Source organism: Cyprinus carpio, chromosome A3 (genome assembly GCF_018340385.1).
Source record: "Cyprinus carpio isolate SPL01 chromosome A3, ASM1834038v1, whole genome shotgun sequence".
NCBI classification, from domain to species: domain Eukaryota; kingdom Metazoa; phylum Chordata; class Actinopteri; order Cypriniformes; family Cyprinidae; genus Cyprinus; species Cyprinus carpio.
Genome location: NC_056574.1, coordinates 6,238,785 through 6,264,340, shown reverse-complemented (window position 1 = coordinate 6,264,340; position 25,556 = coordinate 6,238,785). Strand labels below are relative to the sequence as shown.

The 25,556-nt window shown below is 44.0% G+C and overlaps 1 protein-coding gene across 1 annotated transcript in view; it reads left to right on the top strand.

The window, feature by feature from the left end:
- Positions 1-10,471: 10,471 nt before the first annotated feature.
- Positions 10,472-25,556, top strand: part of LOC109079067 (butyrophilin-like protein 3) — a 61,154-nt gene continuing 46,069 nt past the window's right edge. Inside the window, exons 1-4 of the mRNA XM_042715611.1 lie at positions 10,472-10,670; positions 11,405-11,782; positions 12,292-12,564; positions 14,182-14,289. Of these exons, the coding sequence (XP_042571545.1) occupies positions 10,472-10,670; positions 11,405-11,782; positions 12,292-12,564; positions 14,182-14,289 (958 nt within the window). The remainder of the gene's footprint in view (positions 10,671-11,404; positions 11,783-12,291; positions 12,565-14,181; positions 14,290-25,556) is intronic.

The window sequence follows — 25,556 nt, the reverse complement described above, 5'->3', positions numbered from 1 at the left end:
CGGTCTCGTTCGCAACTAGGATTACCTACCTGCCGACTTCAAGGACTTCCGTTGCTATACTTACCTGTCTTCAGTGATTCCCAGTTACCTCCTGTGTCGATCGTGAGTGTGTGTGTGTGTGTCTCCAGCCCTCAACGTCTCCACTCCTTTGCTGCTTCCAGGACCTTCACCCTAAACCATCACAAGGACAGTATTCAGTTTTACTCACTCTCAGCAATCACCGCTATACCACTGTTTCCCCACCTGCTCTGCTTATGTCAATAAATACCACCTTATCTGTGATCTTCTGTCTCTGACCCATCTGTACCGTAACAGAAGACTGGACCCCAAACTGACTGACACAAGCATGAGCCATCCAGACCCCTTCCAGGACCTCGTAGATGCCTTCTTCACCTTCAGTGCCCTCCAGTCCCATGGCCAAACCAGCGCCCTTTCTCTGGTTCGGCGGAGGAATGCTGCGGATTTCTCCTGCAATGTTCACTGGTCCTGGAGATGCAGCCGCACTTATTTCCCACCGAGCGATCCAAACTGGCATTTATCATATCACAGTTGAAAGGTAAAGCACTTCAATGGGCCGATTCCATTTGGACCCATAATAATCCTGTCATCCAGTCATATACCAGCCTTGTTGACCACTTCAGGGAAGCTTTCGGTAAACCTACCTGGGATTCATCCATCAGTGAAAAACTATACAATTTAAAACAAGGCAAGATGTCTGTGAATGATTATGCTCTCCAGTTTAGAACTCTCGCGGCCACAAGTGGGTGGAATGAACAAGCTCTGCTAACGACATATCGGCAAGGATTGGATCCCTGAGTGTGGTTGCATCTCGCTGCATACAAGGATACCATCGGGCTTGAACATTTCATCCAACTCTCCATACGCTTCGCCACTCGTATGCAGTCGTGTCTCGAAGAGCACCAGGGCCAGCCTCAACACAACATCTCCCTCTGCCGACCAGAACCCGTCAACCCTCCAGAACCAGCCCATGAACCCATGCAAATGGACTCTACCTGCCTGACTGGGGCTGAACGGCAGAGAAGGCTGACCCAGAATCTGTGTTTATACTGCGGATCTCAGGGGCACATCCTCTCCACATGCCCCATACGCCCTCCTTGTTCTCTGGTGAGTGCCATCTTCCCTACCATAAATCAGATGAAACCACTCAACCACTATTGTGACACTTACTGCTGCTGATATTTCTATTCCAGTCAATGCACTCCTCTATTCTTGGTCAGCCGGCAACTTCATCTCTGGCTCCCTCTGCCGTCAGCTCCACCTCCTGACCACAGCCACGCAATCCTCCTACCAGATCCACTCAATAACTGGAAGGCCGCTGTGCAGGAGACGGGTTCGCCGTAGTGTCGGGCCACTTCAGCTGCAAATTAGCATTCTTCACAAGAAAAGATCCATCTGCTGGTTCTGGAGGAATCCACCGCTGACGTGGTCCTAGGGCACCAGTGGTTGGAGCAGCACAATCCTGTCCTCTCCTGGAAGACTGGCAAATTCCTGAAGTGGGGGCGAAACCTGTTTCATGGACTGTTTTCCCCGAGGTTCCGGTTCCATCCTCTCAGCTCCCTAAACCACTCTCTGTCTGTGCAACCTCCATAGAGAGTCCGATGGAAAAACGATCTGTGGACATACCGACGTGTTACGCCCCCTTAAGTGATGTTTTTCTGCCCAACAGAGCCTCCTAGCTGCCCCCCACATCGGCCATGAGACTGCACCATTGATCTGCTTCCTGGTGAGTCAGTTGCCAAGGGAAGGATCTATCCCCTTTCCATCCCGGAGGAGAAAGGCCATGGAGGAGTATATCAAAGAGGATCTGGCTCAAGGCTACATCCGTCCATCCACTTCCCTGCTGCTTCGAGCTTCTTCTTCGTGGAGAAAAAAGGATGGAGGCTTGCGGCCCTGCATTGACTACCGAGCCCTCAACCAAATCACCGTTAAATTCAGATATCCCCTTCCTCTCGTCCCAGCAGCCCTGGAACACCTCTGTGGTGCCACTGTCTTCACCAAGTTGGACCTCCGCAGCGCGTACAACCTCATCCGGATACGTGAGGGGGACGAGTGGAAGACAGCCTTCATCACACCCACTGGACACTACGAGTACCTTGTGATGCCGTATAGCCTGGTCAACGCCCCCCCTCCGTATTCCAGGACTTCATCCATGAGGTGCTCCGGGAGTTTTCTCCACAAATTCGTCCCTGGTCTACATAGATGATATCCTGATTTACTCCCGGAGCTTGACCGAACATCGTCACCACAGGTCCTGAAACGCCTGAGGGAGTACCACCTCTACCTGAAAGCGGAAAAGTGCTCCTTCCATCAGCCCTCAGTACAGTTCCTTGGATATAACATCGATAGCAGTGGCATCCGGATGGACGAGGGGGAAGGTGGATGCCATCAGGAACTGGCCAACCCCTACAACCATCAAAGCACTCCAAAGATTCCTCGGCTTCTCCAATTTCTACCGCCGCTTCATACAGAATTATAGCTCCATCACCAGTCCACTTACAAGCCTTCTCCAGAATAAGCCCAAGTCTCTGTCCTGGACCTCATCGGCCACGGAGGTCTTCGCCACCCTCAAAGAAGCCTTCACTACCACTCCTCTCCTGGTTCACCTGACCCGGACAAACCTTTCATCGTGAAAGTGAATGCCTCCACACCGGAGTAGGGAGCGGTACTCTCGCAGCAGCAGGGGAATCCCAGCAAACTCCATCCATGTGCCTTCTTCTCCCGCAAGCTCAACCCGGCAGAGGTGAATTACGACATCGGCAACCGCAAACTCCTGGCCATCAAGCTAGTGCTCGAGGAGTGGAGGCATTGGTTGGAGGGAGCAAGACATCCGTTCCAGGTCCTTACGGACCATAAGAACCTGGAATACCTGAAAATGGCCAAGAGACTCAATCCCCGACAAGCCCGGTGGGCTTTATTCTTCACCCTTTCAACTTTACCATTTCCTACCGACCCGGATGCAAGAACCTCAAGGCAGATGCCCTTTCCCGTTGTCACACACCTGAAGAAAACTCTGAAGAACCAGAATCCATACTTCCAGAAAGACTGTTGGTCAGCCCGATTACCTGGTCCACGGAGACCATACCCTCCTCCAATGCCTCAGCCAATACTCCGCCGTGTTGCCCACCTGACAGGCAGTATATCAAACAGGACACGGCGCACTCCACTCATCCACGCTGCTCACACCTCACTAGGCACTGGCCCACCCGGGGGTCAGTGAAACCCTCTCATTGCTAAAAGAACGCTTCTGGTGGCCCAACATGGCATCCGAGGTCAGAAGGTACGTGCAAGGATGTAAGGAATGCGCCATCTCGAAGAGCCCACATCATCTACCATCCGGCCAGCTCCTACCTCTGCCCGTTCCCAACCGACCATGGTCACACCTAGGAGTAGACTTTGTAACCGACCTTCCCATGTCAGGTAACTGCAACCTGTAATATTTTGTGGTAGTGGATAGATTCTCTAAATTTCTGTCGTTTGATTCCTCTCAAGGGACTACCGACTGCCATGGAAACCGCCAAACTCATGTTCAATCACATCTTCCGGTACTTTGGCATCCCCAAAGATATCGTATCAGACAGAGGACCTCAATTCATCTCTCGGTCTGGAAGGCCTTTCACTCACTCCTAGGTGTGGCCATCAGCCTATCATCAGGGTACCATCCACAGTCGAACGGGCAGATGGAAAGGAAGATCCAAGAGATCGGTCGCTTCCTCCCGTACCTTCTGTCACGGCCACCAGGACTCTTGGAACCAGTTTCCTAGGGTGGGCCGAGAGCGCTGGGTGCGCAGTGAAGCCCCCCTTCATATCTGGACGCCAGAGTGGTTCCGAGGTCCGAGAAGCCTGGATTCGGGGGGTGGCCCCTCGGTCCCTATGGACGGAGGTTCTGGGTGCGGCCATTTCTGGGTTCCCCCACGCCGCCTATCGACCAAAGTATGGGCACCCTGCCCTGCTACTCCTCCTGACAGACCTGCCCTGAGGCAGAGGAAGACCACCACGCGCGGGGTCCTCGGCCTCAGGCCGAGGCCGTGGGGGTGGTGGTACTGTCACAGACACGAGGCTCCAACCATCCCTCGCACGCGCACCCACCTGCGTCTGATCACCAACCTGCCCCGTCATCACGCACTTCTTACCCGCACTTAAAAGACACTCAGCAGCACACCAGTCACGGTCGGTTAGTTGCAACTGGCGTCTCCTGTGACTTCAGGGCTCCATTGCTATATTACCTGTCTTTCCGTGCTTCCAGGTTCCTTGTGCGATCGTGTGTGTTGTGTGTTCCAGCCCTCACCGTCTCCCTCCTGCCTGCCTTCCCGGGACCTTCCCCCTCACCCATCCCACGGCCCGTCTCCGTTCTCTCTTCCCGCCTCCCCCCTTCCCCTCTGTCTCTCTCCGGCTGCTTCTGTCCACTCTTCCATTCTCCCCCTGTGTTGTTGCCCTGTTGGTCCCACTCTCCGTCCAGTTTCTCCTACATCTAGTTCGCTGGCCCTGCCTGCCATGGCCCACCCCTTCCGCTCTTTCCGGGTGTGCCTCATGTCTGATCTTGCCTTGTAATCCCTCATCCTCCAGCCCCGTCCCCCCCCTGACCTTCTTCTACAGGCCCCCATGCAACCAACCTTATCACCCCGTAGTGGGTTCACCTGCTGTGTACTTGATCTTGCCCCTTCCTACCCTCCCGTGGTTCCTTCGTCCGCGCCCGCTCCCCATGCCCCCGTGTACACCCTGTCGTAGCCTCTCTTTCCCATTTCTCCTTTTTCCCCACTGCTTTGTCTGGTTCGTTCCTTCTCGACCCTAACTACACGCTGGTTCCGCCCCCAGCTGACCCCCTCACAGACCCTGTCGGTCCCCGTGTTTGGTGGTTCTGGATACTTCGCTTGCGCACACTCTCTGTGTCCGGAGTTTGCCACCACACTTATTTATATCTTCTGATCTCCCACACATGTTGATCTGCGCGTTATCCCGATCGTCGGAGCCCACTTCCCCGTGACGGTTCCTTTCACATTACCTGTTGCAACGCCCCATCATTCCCTCTCTAGCTGTCTGACATCCCAGTTCTGTCGTGCGGTGTGGCTGGCTTTCCCTGAGGTTCTTCCTGGTCTCCTGAGCGCGTTGTGCTGTTACAACCAGTGCCCGGACTCCGCCCTAGCTTGGGAACTTGCTCTTTATACAAAATAAGTCATAGCCGTTTTTCATTCGCGCATCACGTATTTACTACAGTTACCTCGTTTGTTGTCCGTAGGAGCATTAATTTTCTCTTCTCATCCCAATATCTTCCCCCCTCGCATCCCAGCTTAACCATCCGTGCATGAAGGGTCCAGACCCGCCCGCTCCCTCCAGCAGATAACGCAGCGCCCAAAGCCCCCCCCTCGCCGTCTTCCTTTCTCCATTTCTTTCTGTTGTTGTTGTTGCGGCGGTGACTGTGTTGCGCTTCTTTTTTTCTTTTCGGATGCTTGGTTGTGTGCTCGCTTCTGTGCCGTGCTGCTTTGTTGTCTTTGTTGTCATAACTTATCTAGCTCGACCGTGACTTGTCTAGCAACAGCGTACCGCTCCCTGCTTAGCTGCTCCCCTGCTCGTGTGCGCTGTCGTTCCCGGCCCTTAGACCTCTGTTCCCCCTGCGTCCGCCCCGGTTGAGCAGCGCCCGCGCCGGCGCCCGCGCGGTTCGGCGTGGCGGCGCCGGGCGTTTTTCGTTCGCTTCCCGCCCGCCTGTCGTCACTTCTACCTTTTGTATCTCCACCCCTACATTACTTTATTCGCCACCTGTGCACGCTTGCTGTGAATGTTGTTTCTTTTTTCCGTCCAGAATCCCGCCCCACTTCCTGCCGGTGCGTGTCTAGCGTGCCGGTTTTTATGTATTACGTGTCTACTCCCCCGCTCCCCTCCATGTTTCCGTGCCCATTGACCACCAATACCGAACCCACAGAGACCCGGTTGCTTATCCCCTGTCTTTCCTTGTACTCCTGAGCTCCACCCGCTCTCTCCGTGACTCATCGGTTCGTTTCTTGCTCGTGTCCCCGTCTCCCTTTTCTTTTCCTTCTCTCCGTTCCACCCCTTCCTTGGCAACGCTACTCTTATTTCTCACTGTTTCTTTTTATCCCCTCTCTGCCGTGAGCCGTGCCATTTTTGAGTCTCCCTTTGTGTCTGGTCCCCACTGCTGTGGCCCTTCCATTCCCCACCTGATCTTTCGATTCCACCCTGTCCACTCTGTTGCGTTTTTTTCCTCCTTCAACAGCTAGGTTACTCGCACAGATCTCTCTTTGTCTCCACTTTCTACTATTTCCCCCCTCCATTCCGGTTGTTGGCCTATTCAATATTACGAGTGTTTTTCGACTCGCCTATGAGTAGGTGACGTTCTTGCGCTCCCCCGGTTCTCTTTGTGTGTGAGCCACTGTTCTCCAGCCTTCTTTTTGTGACTTTTCCTCGTCCGGATCTCTGTCCTGCCTGCGTGGCTACGCAGTCTTGACGTCGGTGTCGTCCAACAACGCTCTCGACTGGTTCCGAATGCGCGAATCACTGAAATCTCCGTGACATTCCTCCCTCTTCCGCCCCACTAGATAGTACCTTGCACCCTCAGTGAGCCCGGTCGGTCATGTTTTGTTTCGACCTGCGGCCTTGCTGTTGGGTCGTCTACCCCGTCGCCGTGCTGTACACCGTGTGTCGCCGTTGGTGCGGCGGGCGGTGTGTTGGATCAGAAACTACACGAGCTGGGGGAGACTACTGCACTCCCGTTCGGTGTGGCAATCGGGCCCGCCTTGGTCTTTACCCAGATTCCCCCCCCCGAGTTGTTACAGAGAGCATCGCGCGCTATTTCACACCATTCCGCGTCCCGGCTGTTGGGAGTCGGACTCACCGTCCTGCGCACGGGGCGGCTGTCTATGCGTCGCTCGGCCGGTGTCCGACACTTTGGTGTAGCGCCTATTGGCGAAGATCGCCGCTTGCACGGAATATCGCAGTCCGCGCAACACACCCGTGTCCTACGAGTACGTTCATCGGCGTGGTCCCACCACAACCCGGGGGGCTCGGTTTCTGGCCTGCCGCCCTGTGTAGGATGCGTGGCCGGTGGGGTAGGCCCTGGCTCGCTCGGCCCGCCTGGGCGCGGGCCCGCCGGTCTGGTGGGCGTTCGATGGCGCTCTGCACACCTGCTCGGCGGGGAGAAGCCTGTGTGCGCGTCTTTCAGGTAGCGACGACACTCCAGCACGTTGACGAGTGCGACCCAGCTGGTGTTCGCTGTTTCTCAGGGTGCTGTTGTCTTTGGTCGATGTGTCGTCTGCACACTCTTTTACGTTCAACCTTGTCTTCCTTTGGTGGTTGTTACACGCGTGACCTTTATTTTCACAGCACTTGGGCCACTTCTTCGCCCCCCCCTGGTTTTCCCAACTGGCACGCTAGTATTCCCCGTGGCACCTATCCGCGTTTCTGCACAGGCCAGCTCTACCCTACGCTTTCTTTCCCGCCCACAGGCCCGACTGTGGCCTCTTCGATCGAGATCTCCACAGGTCACATATCCTCATGATGCACAGGAGCTGTGGGCCAACATAGGCAGTGCAGTGCAGCACACGGTATTTAGCCTGCGCGCGAGACTTGCGGTCTCCTGTTGTCCCCCGCACTCTCGGGTGTGCACTTCGGCCCCGTGCATGTTGTGGATGTGACACGATCGGAGTTGTCGTAGACGCGCGGTATTGGCCAGCTACACCCCTTCTAAATCTGTCGAATCCCTTGAGCGGATTACCGGGACCTCGAGCAATTCTCACCACTCCCCCCAACCTATCAGGTCGTTAGCGTGAGCAGCGTGGATGAGTGGCGAGGCGCCGTGTCCTGTTGATATACTGCCTGTCCGGAGGGCAACCCGGCGGAGTATTTTGGCTGAGCATTGGAGGAGGGTATGGTCTCCGTGGACCAGGTATCGGGGCTGACCAACAGTCTTTCAGGGAGTATGGATTCTGGTTCTTCAGAGTTTTCTTCAGGTGTGTGACAACGGGAAAGGGCATCTGCCTTGAGGTTCTTGCATCCGGGTCGGTAGGAAATGGTAAAAGTTGAAAGGGTGAAGAATAAAGCCCACCGGGCTTGTCGGGATTGAGTCTCTTGGCCATTTTCAGGTATTCCAGGTTCTTATGGTCCGTAAGTACCTGGAATGGATAGTCTTGCTCCCTCCAACCAATGCCTCCACTCCTCGAGCACTAGCTTTGATGGCCAGGAGTTTGCGGTTGCCGATGTCGTAATTCACCTCTGCCGGGGTGAGCTTGCGGGAGAAGGCGGCACATGGATGGAGTTTGCTGGGATTCCCCTGCTGCTGCGAGAGTACCAGCTCCTACTCCGGTGGTGGAGGCATTCACTTCCACGATGAAAGGTTTGTCCGGGTCAGGGGTGAACCAGGAGAGGAGTGGTAGTGAAGGCTTCTTTGAGGGTGGCGAAGGCCTCCGTGGCCGATGGGGTCCAGGACAGAGACTTGGGCTTATTCCGGAGAAGGCTTGTAAGTGGACTGGTGATGGAGCTATAATTCTGTATGAAGCGGCGGGGAGAAATTGGAGAAGCCGAGGAATCTTTGGAGTGCTTTGATGGTTGTAGGGGTTGGCCAGTTCCTGATGGCATCCACCTTCCCCTCGTCCATCCGGATGCCACTGCTATCGATGTTATATCCAAGGAACTGTACTGAGGGGCTGATGGAAGGAGCACTTTTCCGCTTTCAGGTAGAGGTGGTACTCCCTCAGGCGTTTCAGGACCTGTGGTGACGATGTTCGTTCAAGCTCCGGGAGTAAATCAGGATATCATCTATGTAGACCAGGACGAATTTGTTGGAGAAACTCCCGGAGCACCTCATGGATGTAGTCCTGGAATACGGAGGGGGCGCTGACCAGGCTATACGGCATCACAAGGTACTCGTAGTGTCCCAGTGGGTGTGATGAAGGCTGTCTTCCACTCGTCCCCCTCACGTATCCGGATGAGGTTGTACGCGCTGCGGAGGTCCAACTTGGTGAAGACAGTGGCACCACAGAGGTGTTCCAGGGCTGCTGGGACGAGAGGAAGGGGATATCTGAATTTAACGGGTGATTTGGTTTGTAGATTGTCGAATGAACCCTTGTTGGAGTGCTTCTTGCACTTATTCCTCCATGGCCTGCTGTTCCGGGTTGGACAGGTGGATGGACGGATGTAGCCTTGAGCCAGAACCTCCTCGATGTACTCCTCCATGGCCTTCTCCTCCGGGATGGAAAGGGGATAGATCCTTCCCCTTTGGCACTGACTCACCAGGAGAAGCAGATCAATGGCGCAGTCTCAAGGCCGATGTGGGGGCAGCTAGGAGGCTCTTGTTGGGCAGAAAACATCACTTAAGGGGGCGTAACACGACGGTATGTCCACAGATCGTTTTTCCATCGGACTCTCTATGGAGGTTGTACAGACAGAGAGTGGTTTAGGGGAGCTGAGAGGATGGAACCGGAACCTCGCGGAAAACAGTCCATGAAACAGGTTTCGCCCCACTTCAGGATTTCGCCAGTCTTTCCAGGATAGGACTGGGTGTGCTGCTCCAACCAAGGGCGCCCTAGGACCACGTCAGCGGTGGATTCCTCCAGAACCAGCAGATGGATCTTTTCTTTGTGAAGAATGCCAATTTGCAGCTGAAGTGTCCCGACACTACGGCGAACCCGTCTCCATCTGCTCAGCGGCCTTCCCGTTATTGAGTGGCTCTGGTAGGAGGATTGCGTGGCCGTGGTCGGGAGGTGGAGCTGACGGCAGAGGGAGCCAGAGATGAAGTTGCCGGCTGACCAAGAATAGAGGAGTGCATTGACTGGAATAGAAATATCAGCAGCAGTAAGTGTCACAATAGTGGTGAGTGGTTTCATCTGATTTATGGTAGGGAAGATGGCACTCACCAGAGAACGAGGAGGGCGTATGGGGCATGTGGAGAGGATATGCCCCGGAGATCCGCAGTATAAACACAGATTCTGGGTCAGCCTTCTCTGCCGTTCAGCCCCAGTCAGGCAGGTAGAATCCACTTGCATGGGTCCGTAGGCTGGTTCTGGAGGGCTGACGGGTTCTTTTCGGCAGAGGGAGATGTTATGTTGTGGCTGGGCCTGGTGCTCTTCGAGACACGACTGCATATGAGTGGCGAAGCGAATGGAGAGTTGGATGAAGCGTTCAAGCCCGATGGTGTCCTCATATGCAGCAAGATGCAACCATGCTCGGGGATCCAATCCTTGCCGATATGTCGTTAGCAGAGCTTGTTCATTCCACCCACTTGTGGCCACGAGAGTTCTTCTAAACTGGAGAGCATAATCATTCACAGACATCTTGCCTTGTTTTAAATTGTATAGTTTTTCACTGATGGATGAATCCCAGGTAGGTTTACCGAAAACTTCCCTGAAGTGGTCAACAAAGCTGGTATATGACTGGATGACAGGATTATTCTGGGTCCAAATGGAATCGGCCCATTGAAGTGCTTTACCTTTCAACTGTGATATGATAAATGCCAGTTTGGATCGCTCGGTGGGAAATAAGTGCGGCTGCATCTCCAGGACCAGTGAACATTGCAGGAGAAATCCGCAGCATTCCTCTGCCGAACCAGAGAAGGGCGCTGGTTTGGCCATGGGACTGGAGGGCACTGAAGTGTGAAGAAGGCATCTACGAGGTCCGGGAAGGGGTCTGGATGGCTCATGCTTGTGTCAGTCAGTTTTGGGTCCGGTCTTCTGTTACAATACAGATGGGTTTTGGAGACAGAAGATCACAGATAAGGTGGTATTTATTGACAAAAGCAGAGCAGGTATGGGAAACAGTGGTATAGCGGTGATTGCTGAGAGTGAGTAAACTGAATACTGTCCTTGTGATGGTTTAGGGTGAAGGTCCTGGAAGTAGCAGAGGAGTGGAGACGTTGAGGGCTGGAGACACACACACACACACACTCACGATTGACACAGGAGGTAACTGGGAATCACTGAAGACAGGTAAGTATAGCAACGGAAGTCCTTGAAGTCGGCAGGTAGGTAATCCTAGTTGCGAACGAGACCGGACAGTGACTGTGTGCGTGTGAGTGTCTTTAAAGTGCTGGTAGATGAGGTGCTGACGAGGGGCAGGTGTGTGTGATCAGTACTCAGGTGAGGGAGTGCGCTATGATTGGATGGGGTTGGAGCCTGGCGTGTCTGTGACCAATAGTTCATGTGATAATGACCAGGTCACTGTACATTATGCCATTTATTACACGGTTACTTGGTTAGAATAAAGTTTACAAAGAGCCATTTATTAAGGTTAATAAAACAGAGGAAAAATGCACAAAAGCAGTGTTTTCAAGCAGAGATGATCGGACGCAGAGCTGTGTGGAGAAGGACAGTCACTGCTTTACATGTGAACGCTGTAGCCCTTGAAGGATGACAGTTCAGCTGACAGTAGGTTCACATTTAATTAGACCTGCTCTCTTTTCTCTTTGTAACAGAGCGGTATGAAGTCGTGGGATCTGCAGATCCTGTGTTTGCTGTAGCTGGTGAAGATGTGATTCTGCCCTGTTCAGTCAAACCCAACATCAGTGTTGTGGACATGAGAGTGGAGTGGTTTAGATCCGATCTGAAAGACACACTAGTGCATCTTTATGATAATCATGTAGACAAAAATACAGATCAGAATCAGTCCTACAGAGGGAGAACAAAACTGAATCATCAAGAACTACAGAAAGGAGACACATCACTCAAACTCTCATCAGTCCGAGTCTCTGATGAAGGACGTTATAAGTGTTTTATTCAGTCCAAATCTTGGTCTGATGATGTCACTGTTGATGTCAGAGTTGAAGGTGAGTAAACCAGTGAAAACTAAAGGCTGGGAATACACTACACGACTACTAAAATCTAAAAAGCAGATTTGACACTTAATGACTTTGTAAATAGTCACAAAGTAAAACTGGCCATCACACACTAAACGACTGAGGATCACAGACTACAAGACTTTCAAGTTGCTCCGATAACAAAACTCATGTGCCTTGTTGCTAGGAGACGCGACAAATGAAAACAGGATGTGTTCTAAAATCAGCTCCAAAAATATCAAACATGTTTGGATAGAATCAAAGTCTGACTTTAAAAAATCGTCCATCTGTGTGTCCATCACTACATTATTTTCTTGGAAATCTGTCAGCTCAGATCTGCAGACTGGCTCTGACTTTCATCAACTAGAATCAAATTTTCCAGACTGTAAATTGGGGGAAAATCGGGGCAAATGTCGTGTAGTGTATTCTAGCCTTAACATATTCTATCTAACTTAAAAAAGCCAGAACAACAACAGAATGCTCTTCTTGTTGGTCTTTAGCTGTAGGACGTCCTCCAGTGATCACTGTAGATGGGTTTGATCATTCAGGCGGGCTTCATCTACAGTGTGAATCTGAAGGCTGGTATCCTGAACCTGATCTTGAGTGGCTGGGCAGTGAAGGAGTCAGTCTGAGTTCAGAAACTATGGAGACACACAGAAACACAGACAGAATCAGTGTGAAACACACCACTACTGTACATCACAGTTATGACAAGATTCACTGCAGAGTCAAACTGAGACATCACATGCTGGAGGCACTGATTATCAGCTCAAGTAAGTACTGACACTTTTGTTACTGTAATTTTGTCATCATCTTGTGGTAATTTTGATGCAGTAAAAAGATTTAATGATTATCAGCTCAGTCCATTTACATTATGTAAAGCTAAAACATTTTACTGTCCTATGTACCACTCAGAAATGAACAATATATATGTGCATCTCAATAAATTAGAATGTTGTGGAAAAATTCATTTATTTCAGTAATTCAACTCAAATTGTAAAACTTGTGTATTAAATAAATTCAATGCACAGACTGAAGTTTAAGTCTTTGGTTCTTTTAATTGTGATGATTTCAGCTCACATTTAACAAAAACCTACCAATTCACACAACATCTCAACAAATTAGAATATGGTGACATGGCAATCAGCTGATCAACTCAAAACACCTGCAAAGGTTTCCTGAGCCTTCAAAATGGTCTCTCAGTTTGGTTCACTAAGCTACACAATCATGAGGAAGACTGCTGATCTGACAGTAGTCCACAAGACAATCATTGACACCCTTCACAAGGAGGGTAAGCCACAAACATTCATTACCAAAGAATCATGCTTTGATACAGAAATAGAAAGTTGAGTGGAAGACAGAAAGTTGAGTAGAAGGAAAAAGTGTGAAAGAAAAAATGCACAACCAACCGAGAGAACCGCAGCCTTATAGCCACCACACACAGACGTGTCAAGGAATTTGGCTACAGCTGTCGTATTCCTCTTGTTAAGCCACTCCTGAACCACAGACAACATCAGAGGGGTCTTACCTGGGAGAAGGAGAAGAAGAAATGGACTGTTGCCCAGTGGTCCAAAGTCCTCTTTTCAGATGAGAGCAAGGGTTGTATTTCATTTGGAAACCAAGGTTCTAGAGTCTGGAGTCCAGTGTTAAGTCCAGTGTTAAGTTTCCACAGTCTGTTATGATTTGTGGTGCAATATCATCTGCTGGTGTTGGTCCATTGTGTTTTTTTTGAAAATCAAAGTCACTGCACCCGTTTACCAAGAAATTTTGGAACACTTCATGTTTCCTTCTGCTGACGAGCTTTTTTGAAGATGCCGATTTCATTTTCCAGCAGGATTTGGCACCTGCCCACACTGCCAAAAGCACCAAAAGTTGGTTAAATGACTATGGTGTTGGTGTGCTTGACTGGCCAGCAAACTCACCAGACCTTAACCCCAGAGAGAATCTATGGAGTATTGTCAAGAGGAAAATGAGAAACAAGAGACCAAAAAAATGCAGATGAGCTGAAGGCCACTGTCAAAGAAACCTGGGCTTCCATACTACCTCAGCAGTGCCACAAACTGAATCACCTCCGTGCCACGCCAAATTGAGGCAGTAATTAGAGCAAAAGGAGCCCCTACCAAGTATTGAGTACATGTACAGTAAATGAACATACTTTCCAGAAGGCCAACAATTCACTAAAATGTTTTTATTTAATGTTATTTGTTAATTTATTAATGTAATTAATAAATGTTATTTAATACACGAGTTTCTCAATTTGAGTTGAATTACTGAAATGAACTTTTCCACAACATTCTAATTTTTTGAGATGCACCTGTATGTTTTAATAATTTCTTTAAAATATGTTTATTTTACACAATGTGCTTAGTTTTTATGGTTTTGTTTTGCAGGTAATATGTTTCGTTCTTGGAGGACATCAGTCATCATGATTTCAGTTGCTGTTGTGCTCAGTGTGATTGCTGGAATACTGATAGCTGTGTTTGCTCATAAAAACAGAGGTAAAATGCTTGTTTTCTTATTTTATACATTTTATGTAAATAAGGCAGTATGGAGATAATTTTTAAGGCAAGGCAAGTTTATTTATATAACACATTTCATACACAATGGTAATTCAAAGTGCTTTACATAAAAATTATTTAAATAATGATACAAATAATCACAACAATAAAAGCAAAGTATTAAAATGTTAAAAATATTTAAAAATTGATTTAAAAATTAAAACATTTGAGAATAATAAAAAATTAGGGTTTTTAATGGAAGTTTCTCTGCAGTGGTTCAGGCTGTAGGATTGCTCAATGACTAAAGAAACGTTAACAGCACAATGATATAAAATTATCTATTTTCTTGTCTATTACCCCCCCCCCCCACTGCCACTTATACCAAAAACAGAAATAAGAGCAGTAAGAACAGCTAAATATGTGTCTAATGGTCTTCTTGTGAAGGCCGGTGAGGAGACCATTACAATAGTCCACCCTGCTGGTGATAAAGGCATGAACAAGTTTCTCCAAGTCTTGACTGGAAACAAACCATCTAATTCTTGCAATGTTTTTTTTGATGATAGTATGCTGATTTAGCTACTGCTTTGACATGACTACTGAAACTAAGGTCTGTCTCCAAAATCACACCAAGATTCCTGACTTGATTTTAAGTTGTTTGACCCCTAGAGTCAAGGTATGCATTCACCTTCGAGAACTTCATCTTTGTTTCCCAAAGGCAATGACTTCAGTTTTTTTTCCTTGTTTAACTGAAGAAAGTTCTGGCACATCCAACTATTAATTTCATCAATACATTTGCAGAGGGAGTCAATGGGGGCTGTAGTCATTTGTCGATAAGGCTAGTTAAATCTGTGTATCATCAGCATAGCTGTGATAGGCAATTTGGTTCTTTCTCATTATTTGACTTAGTGGTAGCATATACAGGCTAAACAAGAGCGGTGCAAGATTTGAGCCTTGTGGGAACTCCGCATGTCATGAATGTCCACTTAGACTTATGCACTCCTAGACTCACATAATAACCTCTCCCTTCTAAGTATGATTTGAACCATTTGATTACCATGCCAGAAAGCCCGACCCAGTTTTCCAGTCTGTCTAGTAGTATGTTATGATCGACAGTGTCAAACGCAGCACTGAGATCTAGCAATACCAGCACTGATATTTTGCCAGAATCAGAATTTATTATCTTGATGAGTGCTGTCTCTGTGCTGTGATGCGGTCAGAAACCAGATTGAAAATTTTCCAGGTATCCATTTGAGTTTAAGTATTTGTTCAGCTGATTAAGGACTACCTTTTCTATAATTTTGCCTATGAAAGGAAGATTAGATATTGGTTTATAATTGAGAATTTATAAAGTAATATTTCCTGCACCTTTTAGTGGATTTACTATAAGAGAGACATATCTTTGTTTAACAAACCAGTTGTTCCAATTTGATTTCTATTGTAAACCTTAAATAAAAGTTACGGCATGAATATTTTTGAGTAATGTTTTCAGCTTCTATTCTCTCAAAACCATTTCGCATAATTCCAAAGATTTTCCAAAAAAAAAAGTCCATACCTAAACCTAACAACTACCTTACTATTAATAAGCAGAAAATTAGTTTGAGGCAAACATTGCAGTTAATAGTTAGTTAGTTTGTTAATAGTGAGAATTGGTCCCCAAACTAAAGTGTGATCAATAAGTTAATTCAGTAATAAGTCTGTTTTCATACACAAAATATTTATTCTTTTGTATTCATATACTTTTGAGTATATCTTAGTTCATGTAATTTGTAGTTATTGTTCACAAATTATATTTGTATTTGTTGTCTGAATGCTGTTTTCTCTCGTCTTTATTCTGAATCTTTTTCAGATCATGATCGACTACAGAATGAGAAGAGCAGACTACAGAATGAACACAGTCAACTACAGAATGAACACAGTCAACTACAGGATGAGAAGAGCAGACTACAAAATGGTGAATTTATCTTTATTACATTAATAATTCATTATTCATTTAAAGTCAGCCATAAAACACAGTTTTAACTGTGTGTATTCATTTAATCTTGGATCTGGTAAATGGTCACCAGTTGTTTATATAATACATATTTATTCAGATACTGTTATGGCTGGTTGCAAAAAAACAATATATAGAGCGGGATCTAAGTACAAGTGGTATTGTTTAGTGTGAAAAAACACAAAAGAAACAGAGCACACTGGCGAAAAACACAGCAAACTGAGCAACCAACTTAAAAATGATTTATTATATTTATTAGAAGTTATTTTAAATGCTGATAAGTGAACAAGCAGTCGAGTAGATTTCCACAAACGCTCAATTTTATGACAGGTTTATTTATCATTCATCCAAGGAGTGGAGTTAAACAGGAGCTGCTGTGGGTTCCATTGGAGCAACTTCATCCAAGATTGAAGAAAGTACTCATTAAAATGTTGTACTTAAATATCAACACGATTGTTTGACATAATAATAGAGAAATTTTCAAAAGCAGATGAACATTTTTCTTTCAGAAATGTTGCTTAGGATGCAAGACTTAAAGGGATACTTCACCCCAAAACCCGTAAAAGCTTTGTTTGTCTTCGGAACACAAATACTCACACTTGACCTCTTCGCCGTCCAAAAATGACAGACATAGGAAATGAATAAAAAATATGAAAAAAATGTAAGCTCAGTGAAGTTTTGGTGGTACAAACTACAAATCAGTCACCGGTCAGAAAAAAAGTGGTGACTCTAGAATATCAGGAGTGTAAAATACACACACACACACACACACATGTATACACAGAAGTAAACTGGTAAGACTGCAACAGAGCAAATTTTGAAAATATATGAAATAAAATTTACTGAATTACATTAAATAAAATATCAATTAATTACAAAATGTTTTCTATTTAAAATGAAGTGTTTTGAATTATCACTATCCATTCTTTATTTTGTTTGATTTTTCTATTTTTCAAATACTGAGTAACAAAAATGCTTTCTATGTGTTCCCTTTCTAACAAGATTCTAATGTTTGACTGTAATCATAATGTCAAACCTGATACTTATCTAACCAAAAAGATATCTAAACCTTGACAAAAGGTAGTCTTTTAGAATGTCTAGATATATACAGTACAGGTCAAAAGTTTGGGAACATTACTATTTTTAATTTTTTTAGAAATACAGAAAAAAAATGTAATATTGTGATATTATTACAATTTAAAATAATTGTTTTTAAATTTATTATAATTTAAATTATCATTTATTTCTGTGATGCAAAGCTGAATTTTTTGGATCATTATCACATGATCCTTTGGAAATCATTCTAATATGATGATTCATTATCAAAGTTGGAAAGAAGCTTCTGCTGCTTAATATTTTTTCAGAACATGTGATACTTTTTTAGGATACTTTGATGAATAAAAAAGAAAAAGAAAAAAAAAGAAGCTATGTTTTTAAAATATAAATATTTTGTAATAACAATATACACTACTGGTCAGTATTTTTTTTCTTTCTTTTATTTAAATAAAATCAATACTTTTATTCAGCAAGGATGTGTTAAATTGATAAAAAGTGATAGTAAAGAAAATTTATTATTATAATTTTTAATAAATTTTGAATAAATGCAGTTCTTTTTAACCTTTTATTCATCAAATATATTAGACAGCAGAAACTGTTTCCAAAACTCATAATAAATCAGAATATTAAAATGATTTCTAAATGATCATGTGATAGACTGGATGTTACATGTGACACTGAAGGCTGGAGTAATGATGCTGAAAATTCAGCTTTATCATCACAGGAATAAATTATTTTTTCAAAGTATATTTAAATAGAAAACCATTATTTTAAATTTTAATAATATTTCACAATATTACTGTTTTTTCTGTATTTTTGATCAAATAAATGCAGGCTTGATGAGCAGAAGAGACTTCTTTCAAAAACATTAAAAATAGTAATGTTTCCAAACTTTTGACCTGTACTGTATATAAATTAAACAACCAAATGGATTTTAAATAAATCAAGATGTTACGCAACATTACTTACAAAAAAAATGGATTTTAAATGCATACAAAGAGTTTACACAACATTACACAAGTTTTTATTTTTTAATGCCTCCAGATGGCCCAATTCTCACTTCACAAAATTTATTTTAAATTCATTCACTATATTTTTACTAAATTTAAATATTGCATTTATTAAAAAATAGTAAAGAAATTAAAAAAAAAAAAAAAAAAAAAATATATAATATATATATATATATATATATATATATATAATATATATATATATATATATATATATATATATATATATATAATTAATCATTCTAATGGAGAAAATAGCTCATTAAAATTGTATAAATATTGCATAATGTGCTTGTTAATGTTATATATTCAAATAGCTAGAAACATGAGATAATGTGCTTGTTAATGTTTACTAAACATTATCTAATGACCAGCAGATAAATAATGTAAATTACAATGTCCACAAATGTCATTAAACTTAATTCATATGATCATGCATGTTTTGAAAATCTATAGATGATTTTAACAGATGTTATACATTGATTGAAAGTTTTTGTTAATGTACAACACTTTTGCTGTGGTTGAGGTGTGAGATGGTGAAGGTTAGGGTTTGGTGGTTGTTTAAGGGTTGGGTAAGAGGTCAGAAGTGTAGAGGGGTCAGTTTGGGTTACTTTAAGGGAACATGGTTCAATCTGTTTATATTACATTGTTTTTGATAAATGAATGAGTATTTTCTTGAAAAAAAGAAAACAAGAAAAAGATTTGTTTTCCTCCTGCTGATGTATGATTCAAGGAATACCCTGTTTAACGATATATACTAGTATATTAATATTAGTGTTGAGGCAATAAAAACATGTTTTTTCACCCAAATTGTAATGTGTGTTACGTATTTAAGAAGCATTTACATAAAATTAACTAACCATCCTTTACACAAACATTGTTACAGCAGCTAAAATCCAGTGACCATAAACATACTGAAAGATTATTAAATGTTTATAAACATTTACTAATGATAAATAGTTTCCACTTTAGATTGGCTTCTGCAAAAACATGAATAAATGATTAATAAATGATTTGTTAAGATGTGTAAATAGAAGTCTACACAAGAAACATAGATCAAATATATGAACTTTACAGACTGTGATTATGAGTTGATGAATAATATGATAACATGAATAGTTCAGTGAATAATAAACAGTTAAAAAATTACTGATTTAGCACATTTTTTTTACAACATTTGTAAATGTAAAGAAGAGCATTAGGTGATATGAACTGAAGTTTAATGACATTTGTTAGTATTCACAAGTACATTAACAAATAAGCTTGTAATCATAATTTCTGTTAAAATTATTGGTAGATTTTTTAAAAAGTGCATGATCATATGAATCGACAGTTTAATGACATTTGTAAACATTTTAATTTACATTAAATAATGATCTGTTAATCATTAGGTAACTTTTAATAAGTACATTAGTAAACATTAACAAGCACATTATCTCATATTTCTAGCTATATGAATATATATTAACTGATGATCTGTTAAGCATTATATAATGATTATTAATGATTTATTAATGAAAGCTATTATAAAGTGTTACCCCATCTTGCCTGTATATATTTATATAATTATATTTATGGTAACTCTTTAGAATAAGGTTCCATTAGTTAATGTTAGTTAATGTATTAATTAACATGAACAAACAATGAAAAAATACATTTATTACTGTATTTATTCATCTTTGCTAATGTTAGTTAATGAAAATACAGTTATTTATTATTAGTTCATGCTAATTCACAGTGCATTAACTAATGTTAACAAGCACAACTTTTGATTTGAATAATGCATTAGTAAATGCTGAAATTAACATTAACTAAGATTAATAAATGCTGTAGAAGGATTGTTCTTGCTTAGTTCATGTTAATTAAAGTGGTTAACTAACATTAACTAATGGAACCTTATTCTAAAGTGTTACCAAGTATTTATATGTACTGTATATTATTAAAAATAAAAGCTTCATAATTAATAAACTAAAATGGCTAAAGTGGGAATGGATTAAGGGTATAATAATTATATAAATCATATAAGATAATTATAACAATCAAACTAATCAATTAATAAAAGCCAGACAATTTTTTTTTTCTTTAAAAATGTTTTACTATCTAGTGCACTTTAATTTGAAACAAGCGAAAACTGGAGAGTGACTTTATTGCATCAGAGATGTGTTGCTTTGCTCAAAGTTGATTGGTCAGTTTCAGTCTGAAATCTCTAAACCAGATCATAACCTGTTTCCCGGAGCAGGTCTGTCATGGAGCATAAGTTACCGGTGATGATCACAGCTAAAAAGCCAAACACTTTCTTGGTGCCTAAAAACCCAGAGTTATAACAAACTAAACTGAATTCACCTGTCAGCTAAACCAGCTTCATGATACACACAGGCCCCTGATACACACTCCTGTGATGTTAACACACACTATAAACACAACTACATGACCATTACTTGTTTGTCAGTACTTGTTTGAGTAATAAACATGACAGAATTTTAATGTTCTTTTCTCATATTTTTCTGAATTTTCTTTAGAACGTGATCAACTTTTACAACTTCTGAAGACAATCATACCTAAAGGTGAATTTGTTTTATATGGCTTAATTAAAATATAAATTCATTAACTTTGAATTATTCTGCAAAACAATGAATCAACATGCTGTGCATTCATATGTGTCTTCAATTCATTGTATTTTATTATAAGATATATAAAAACTGTATAAAGTCTTCTTGGGTTTTGTTGGTCTTCAAGTGATGATTTCATTATTGATCTAAAGATGAAGCCTTCGTAACTTCATACTTTCTGTTTTTAGCTCTCACACATTTAAGAACACACAAGGGTGAGTAAAAGGCATAATTATATATTTTAATATACATTAATAATAATAATTATTTATTTTACATTACTAAATAAAAGCAAAACAAAAAAAATCAACACAAGGATTCAAAAATGAACAACAAAATGACTCTCAGACAACAAACTAAAAGCACATGAAGTGAAGCAGGAAAAATCTGAACATTTCAGTCTATCAGTAATAGATACGGTATTAAATCATAATTGGTGTATCTTTATTTTTGAATGTATTAAACTTTTTTTTTTGTGACTCCTATAAAAATAAGTAATTGTCTTTATTTCATTATATACTCAACTGTAAAGCAGATTTTTCAATATTTTTCCACAGTGAATGTGATTCTGGATGCTGATACGGCTCATCCACGTCTCATCGTGTCTGATGATGGGAAACAAGTGAGAGATTCAAAAAGAGAAACAGACAGAGTGGATGGAGATAAAGACGGATTTGATAAATGTCTTGGTGTTCTTGGAAGGATGGATTCTCCTCGGGGTGTTTTTACCTTTGAGGTGCAGGTGAAGGGACAAACTGAGTGGTATTTAGGAGTGACCAGAGAATCTGTTAACAGGATGGGTTTGTTCAGTCTGAGTCCTGAGAATGGATACTGGACTGTGAGTCTGTTTGATGGGGAGTATCGAGCTCGTGAGTCTTCACATGTCTCTCTTTCTCTGAGTGTGAATCCTCAGAGGGTCGGTGTGTTTGTGGATTATGAGAAGGGTCTCGTCTCCTTTTGTGACGTGGAGTCCATGTCTCATATCTACTCTTACACTAATCAGTCTTTTAATAAGAAACTCTATCCATTTGTTAGTTTGGGGTATTGGTGGAATAAAAACCCCACACCACTGATTATCTGTGATGATTACTAACGAGATCAGCGACTGAATTTACATGATCCATTGAAATAAACCAAAATACAGTTTAAAAAGTGCAACAGCAATACATATTAAATATTATTTGCACTTCCAGTCAAAAATATGGCCACACAAGGGTGATTTTATGTTTTCTGTGATCTTAAAATGTTTTGGTTTTAAGACTTTTTTTCTTTAAACGTCTGAAATGACTTTTTTTTAAAATAAATAAATATAAATAATGTCTATATATACATATGAATTTCTTTATAAGACAGAGTCTTTACTTCATCATGAATAATGTTTTGATCTGGAGCAGATGATGAATGAAAAGCATCATGAAGAGCTCATCATGCAGTTAACGGTTTCTCCTTCAACACCTTTTGCTGTCGGTTGATGAATGTTCTTAATTTTCATTTTTTTTATTATTAACTTGATTTCTCATTGATTTTGTATTTCATTGAATTTATGTGTCTTTCCAACCCAGTTTTAAATTTTCTGTTATTTTTATGTTTTGAGCTTCTCTGAACAAAATTGATTTTTAGAGCCAAGCTCCTAAAAGGACTGATACATAAACCCAGTTTTGTTTACCTTGTGTTTTTTTGTTATTTGTGTAACGGTAACAAAATGTGAGGAAGCAAGTGCATTAACCTGTGAATAAAACACAGGTTTAATTTTGGACACATGGAAGGCAGGATGAATCCTCGTGTACCCCGGAGGTAGTTTGAGGCGGACTGTCACCGGACTAATGATCTGGTGACTTGGTTGCCCACCAAGCCTGCCTGGAGTTGAGTCTTTTGCCAGTTCTAATATACTCTAAATTCTTATGATCGGTCCAACGATGAAAGGTACCCCCGACCCCTCCAACCAATGACGCCACTCCTCCAATGCTAATTTGACGGCCTCTGTTACCAATGTCATAATTACGTTTCGGCAGGAGATAAACGATGGGAAAAAAAAAAAATGCGCAAGGATGCATCTTGTCGTCTGAGGCAGAGCGTTGGGAAAGAACTACTCCAACCTATGATGCGTCGACCTCCACCACGAACTGACGTGTGGGATCAGTGGCGACTAAGATGGGAGCCCAAACGAAGCGGCTCTTGAGGTTGGAAAATACAGTTTCGGCTGTATTCGACCACCTGAACGTAGTTCTGGGGGAGGTCAAGGCAGTCAGAGGTGAGACTAGTTGGCTGAAATTGCGAATAAAACGGCGATAAAAATTGGCGAACCCCAGAAAACCGCTGTAGGGCCTTACGAGAATCTGGACTTGGCCAATCTATCACAGCCTTAACCTTGTCAGGATCCATACGTATTCCCTCAGACAAGACGATGTAACCTAGGAAGGAAACAGACTGTGCATGAAATACGCATTTCACTCCGCCTTGACAAAAAGCCCATTCTCTATTAAACTCTGGAGCACTCGTCTGATTAGTTGCACGTGTTCCTGGAGAGACGAAAAGAAAATCAGTATGTCATCCAGGTAAACATATATGAACTGATCTACCATGTCTCTCAACACGTCATTAACGAGTGCCTGGAAAACCGCAGGCGCATTGGAGAGCCCGAACGCGCATCACCAAATATTCAAAGTGCCCTCTGGGAGTGTTAAAAGCGTTTTTTCTATTCATCCCCCTTACTGATGCGGACCAAATGATAAGCGTTACGTAAATCCAATTTTGTGAAGACGGATGCTCCCTGTAACCTCTCGAAGGCTGAAGACATCAACGGCAAAGGATACGTATTCTTTACCGTGATGTGTTGTTTAGCTCTCGGTAATCAATACAAGGTCACAGAGAACCATCCTTCTTCCACGCAAAAAAGAACCTCGTCCCCGCTGGAGAAGAGGAACCTGGAGAAGAGGAACCTTGATGCTAGAGAATCAGAAATATATTTCTCCATTGCCTCCCTCTCAGGAACTGAAAGAGAGTAAAGCTTGCCCTTAGGCTGAGACTTACCTGGAACTAACTCTATAGCACAGTCATAGGGATGATGCGGAGAAAGAGAAGCAGCACAGGACTTACTGAACACCTCCTTCAGGTCCAGGTACTCAGCGGGCACGTTTGCTGTTGACCGTGGCCTCCTCCTGAAAAACAGAAACAGACACAGCAGGACAAGCAGAGACCAGACAAGACTCATGACAACATTCACTCCACGAGGTGATAGTGTTGGAACCCCAATCCACTCGTGGGTTGTGTTTGACCAGCCAGGGGTGACCAAGGACGATGGGTGCCACAGGGGAGTCCATGAGGAGGAAGGGGATGTTCTCTGTGTGGTTGCCGGAGGTGAGGAAGGGTAATAGGACCAGTGGTGTGGGTGATGTAGGGCAGTTTGTGGCCATTGAGTGCACTGACGGTGATCTGATGTGAAAGAGGAGTGATAGGGAGTCTCAGGTGTTGTGCAAGGGTAGTGTCCATGAAGTTACCTTCTGCCCCCGAGTCCAGAAGGGCGTGACAGGTGTGCGTGTTGTTGGCCCATCTCAGTTTCACCGGAAGGAGAGTAGATGTTGTTGAGGACTTCCCGGCAGAGATCCGACCCGATAGTAGCCTCAAATTTACTACCGGGCTGGCTCTTTTACTGGGCAGGAGAGTAGAAAATGTCCAGAGCCGCCACAGTACAGATAAAGTCCTCGGGACCTCCGCCTCTCTCTCTCCTCCCGGGTCAGTCGAGCTCTACCTACCTGCATGGGTTCGTGATCGAAGACAGGACCGGCCGTGTTCTCTCGACTCAAGCTGCCACTCTCAAGGGTGCTGGGAAGACAGGCATGCGCCCCCAGGCGCTTGATGCGAGCATCCATATGGAGCACCAAGTCCATAAGTCCATTAAGGCTGGTTGGCAACTCGAGGAGGTAGATCTCCTTGTGAACACGGTCGGCCCAACCCATGCAGGAACATATCCCACTGCGCCTCCTCATTGCACACGGCCCGCTAAGGTGCAAAAAACAGATGGAGTAATCCGCCACGGAGAGATTCCCCTGCTTGAGCTCCTCCAGCTCGCGGGCCGCCTTCTTGCCGGCCACGGCAACCGGTCGAATACCCTCTTCATTTCCTCGGAGAGGGAGTGGAATGAGGCGCAGCATCTCGGTTCTCCCACACCGCCGTTCCCCACAGGGCAGCCCTCCCGGAAAGCAGAGTCAGCACGAACGCCACCTTGGACTCCTCGGTCTCAAAGGAGCGAGGCTGCACAGAGAAATGCATGGAACACTTGGTTAGAAATGTTCTGCAGTAGTTAGGCTCACCGGAGTAGCTCTCGGGAACTGGTAGGCGTGGTTCGGGTCGGTTAGCTGGGTTCAGCGATAGCCCGGGGAACCGACGGTGCGGGTGGCGCAGCGGGAGTAGTCAACTGTTGGATCTGCTGGGTGAGCTCGGACACCTGTGTCACCAGCGCGACAGCGCGTCCGGTGTTGACGATGCTCTCCTGCTGCTGATCCATGCAGTTGACGCTGTGGTGGATGAATTCAGAGAGTGACGTAGAACGTGCTGATTCCATGTTTGGTCAGAGCGTTTCTGTAACGGTAACAAAAGGTGAGG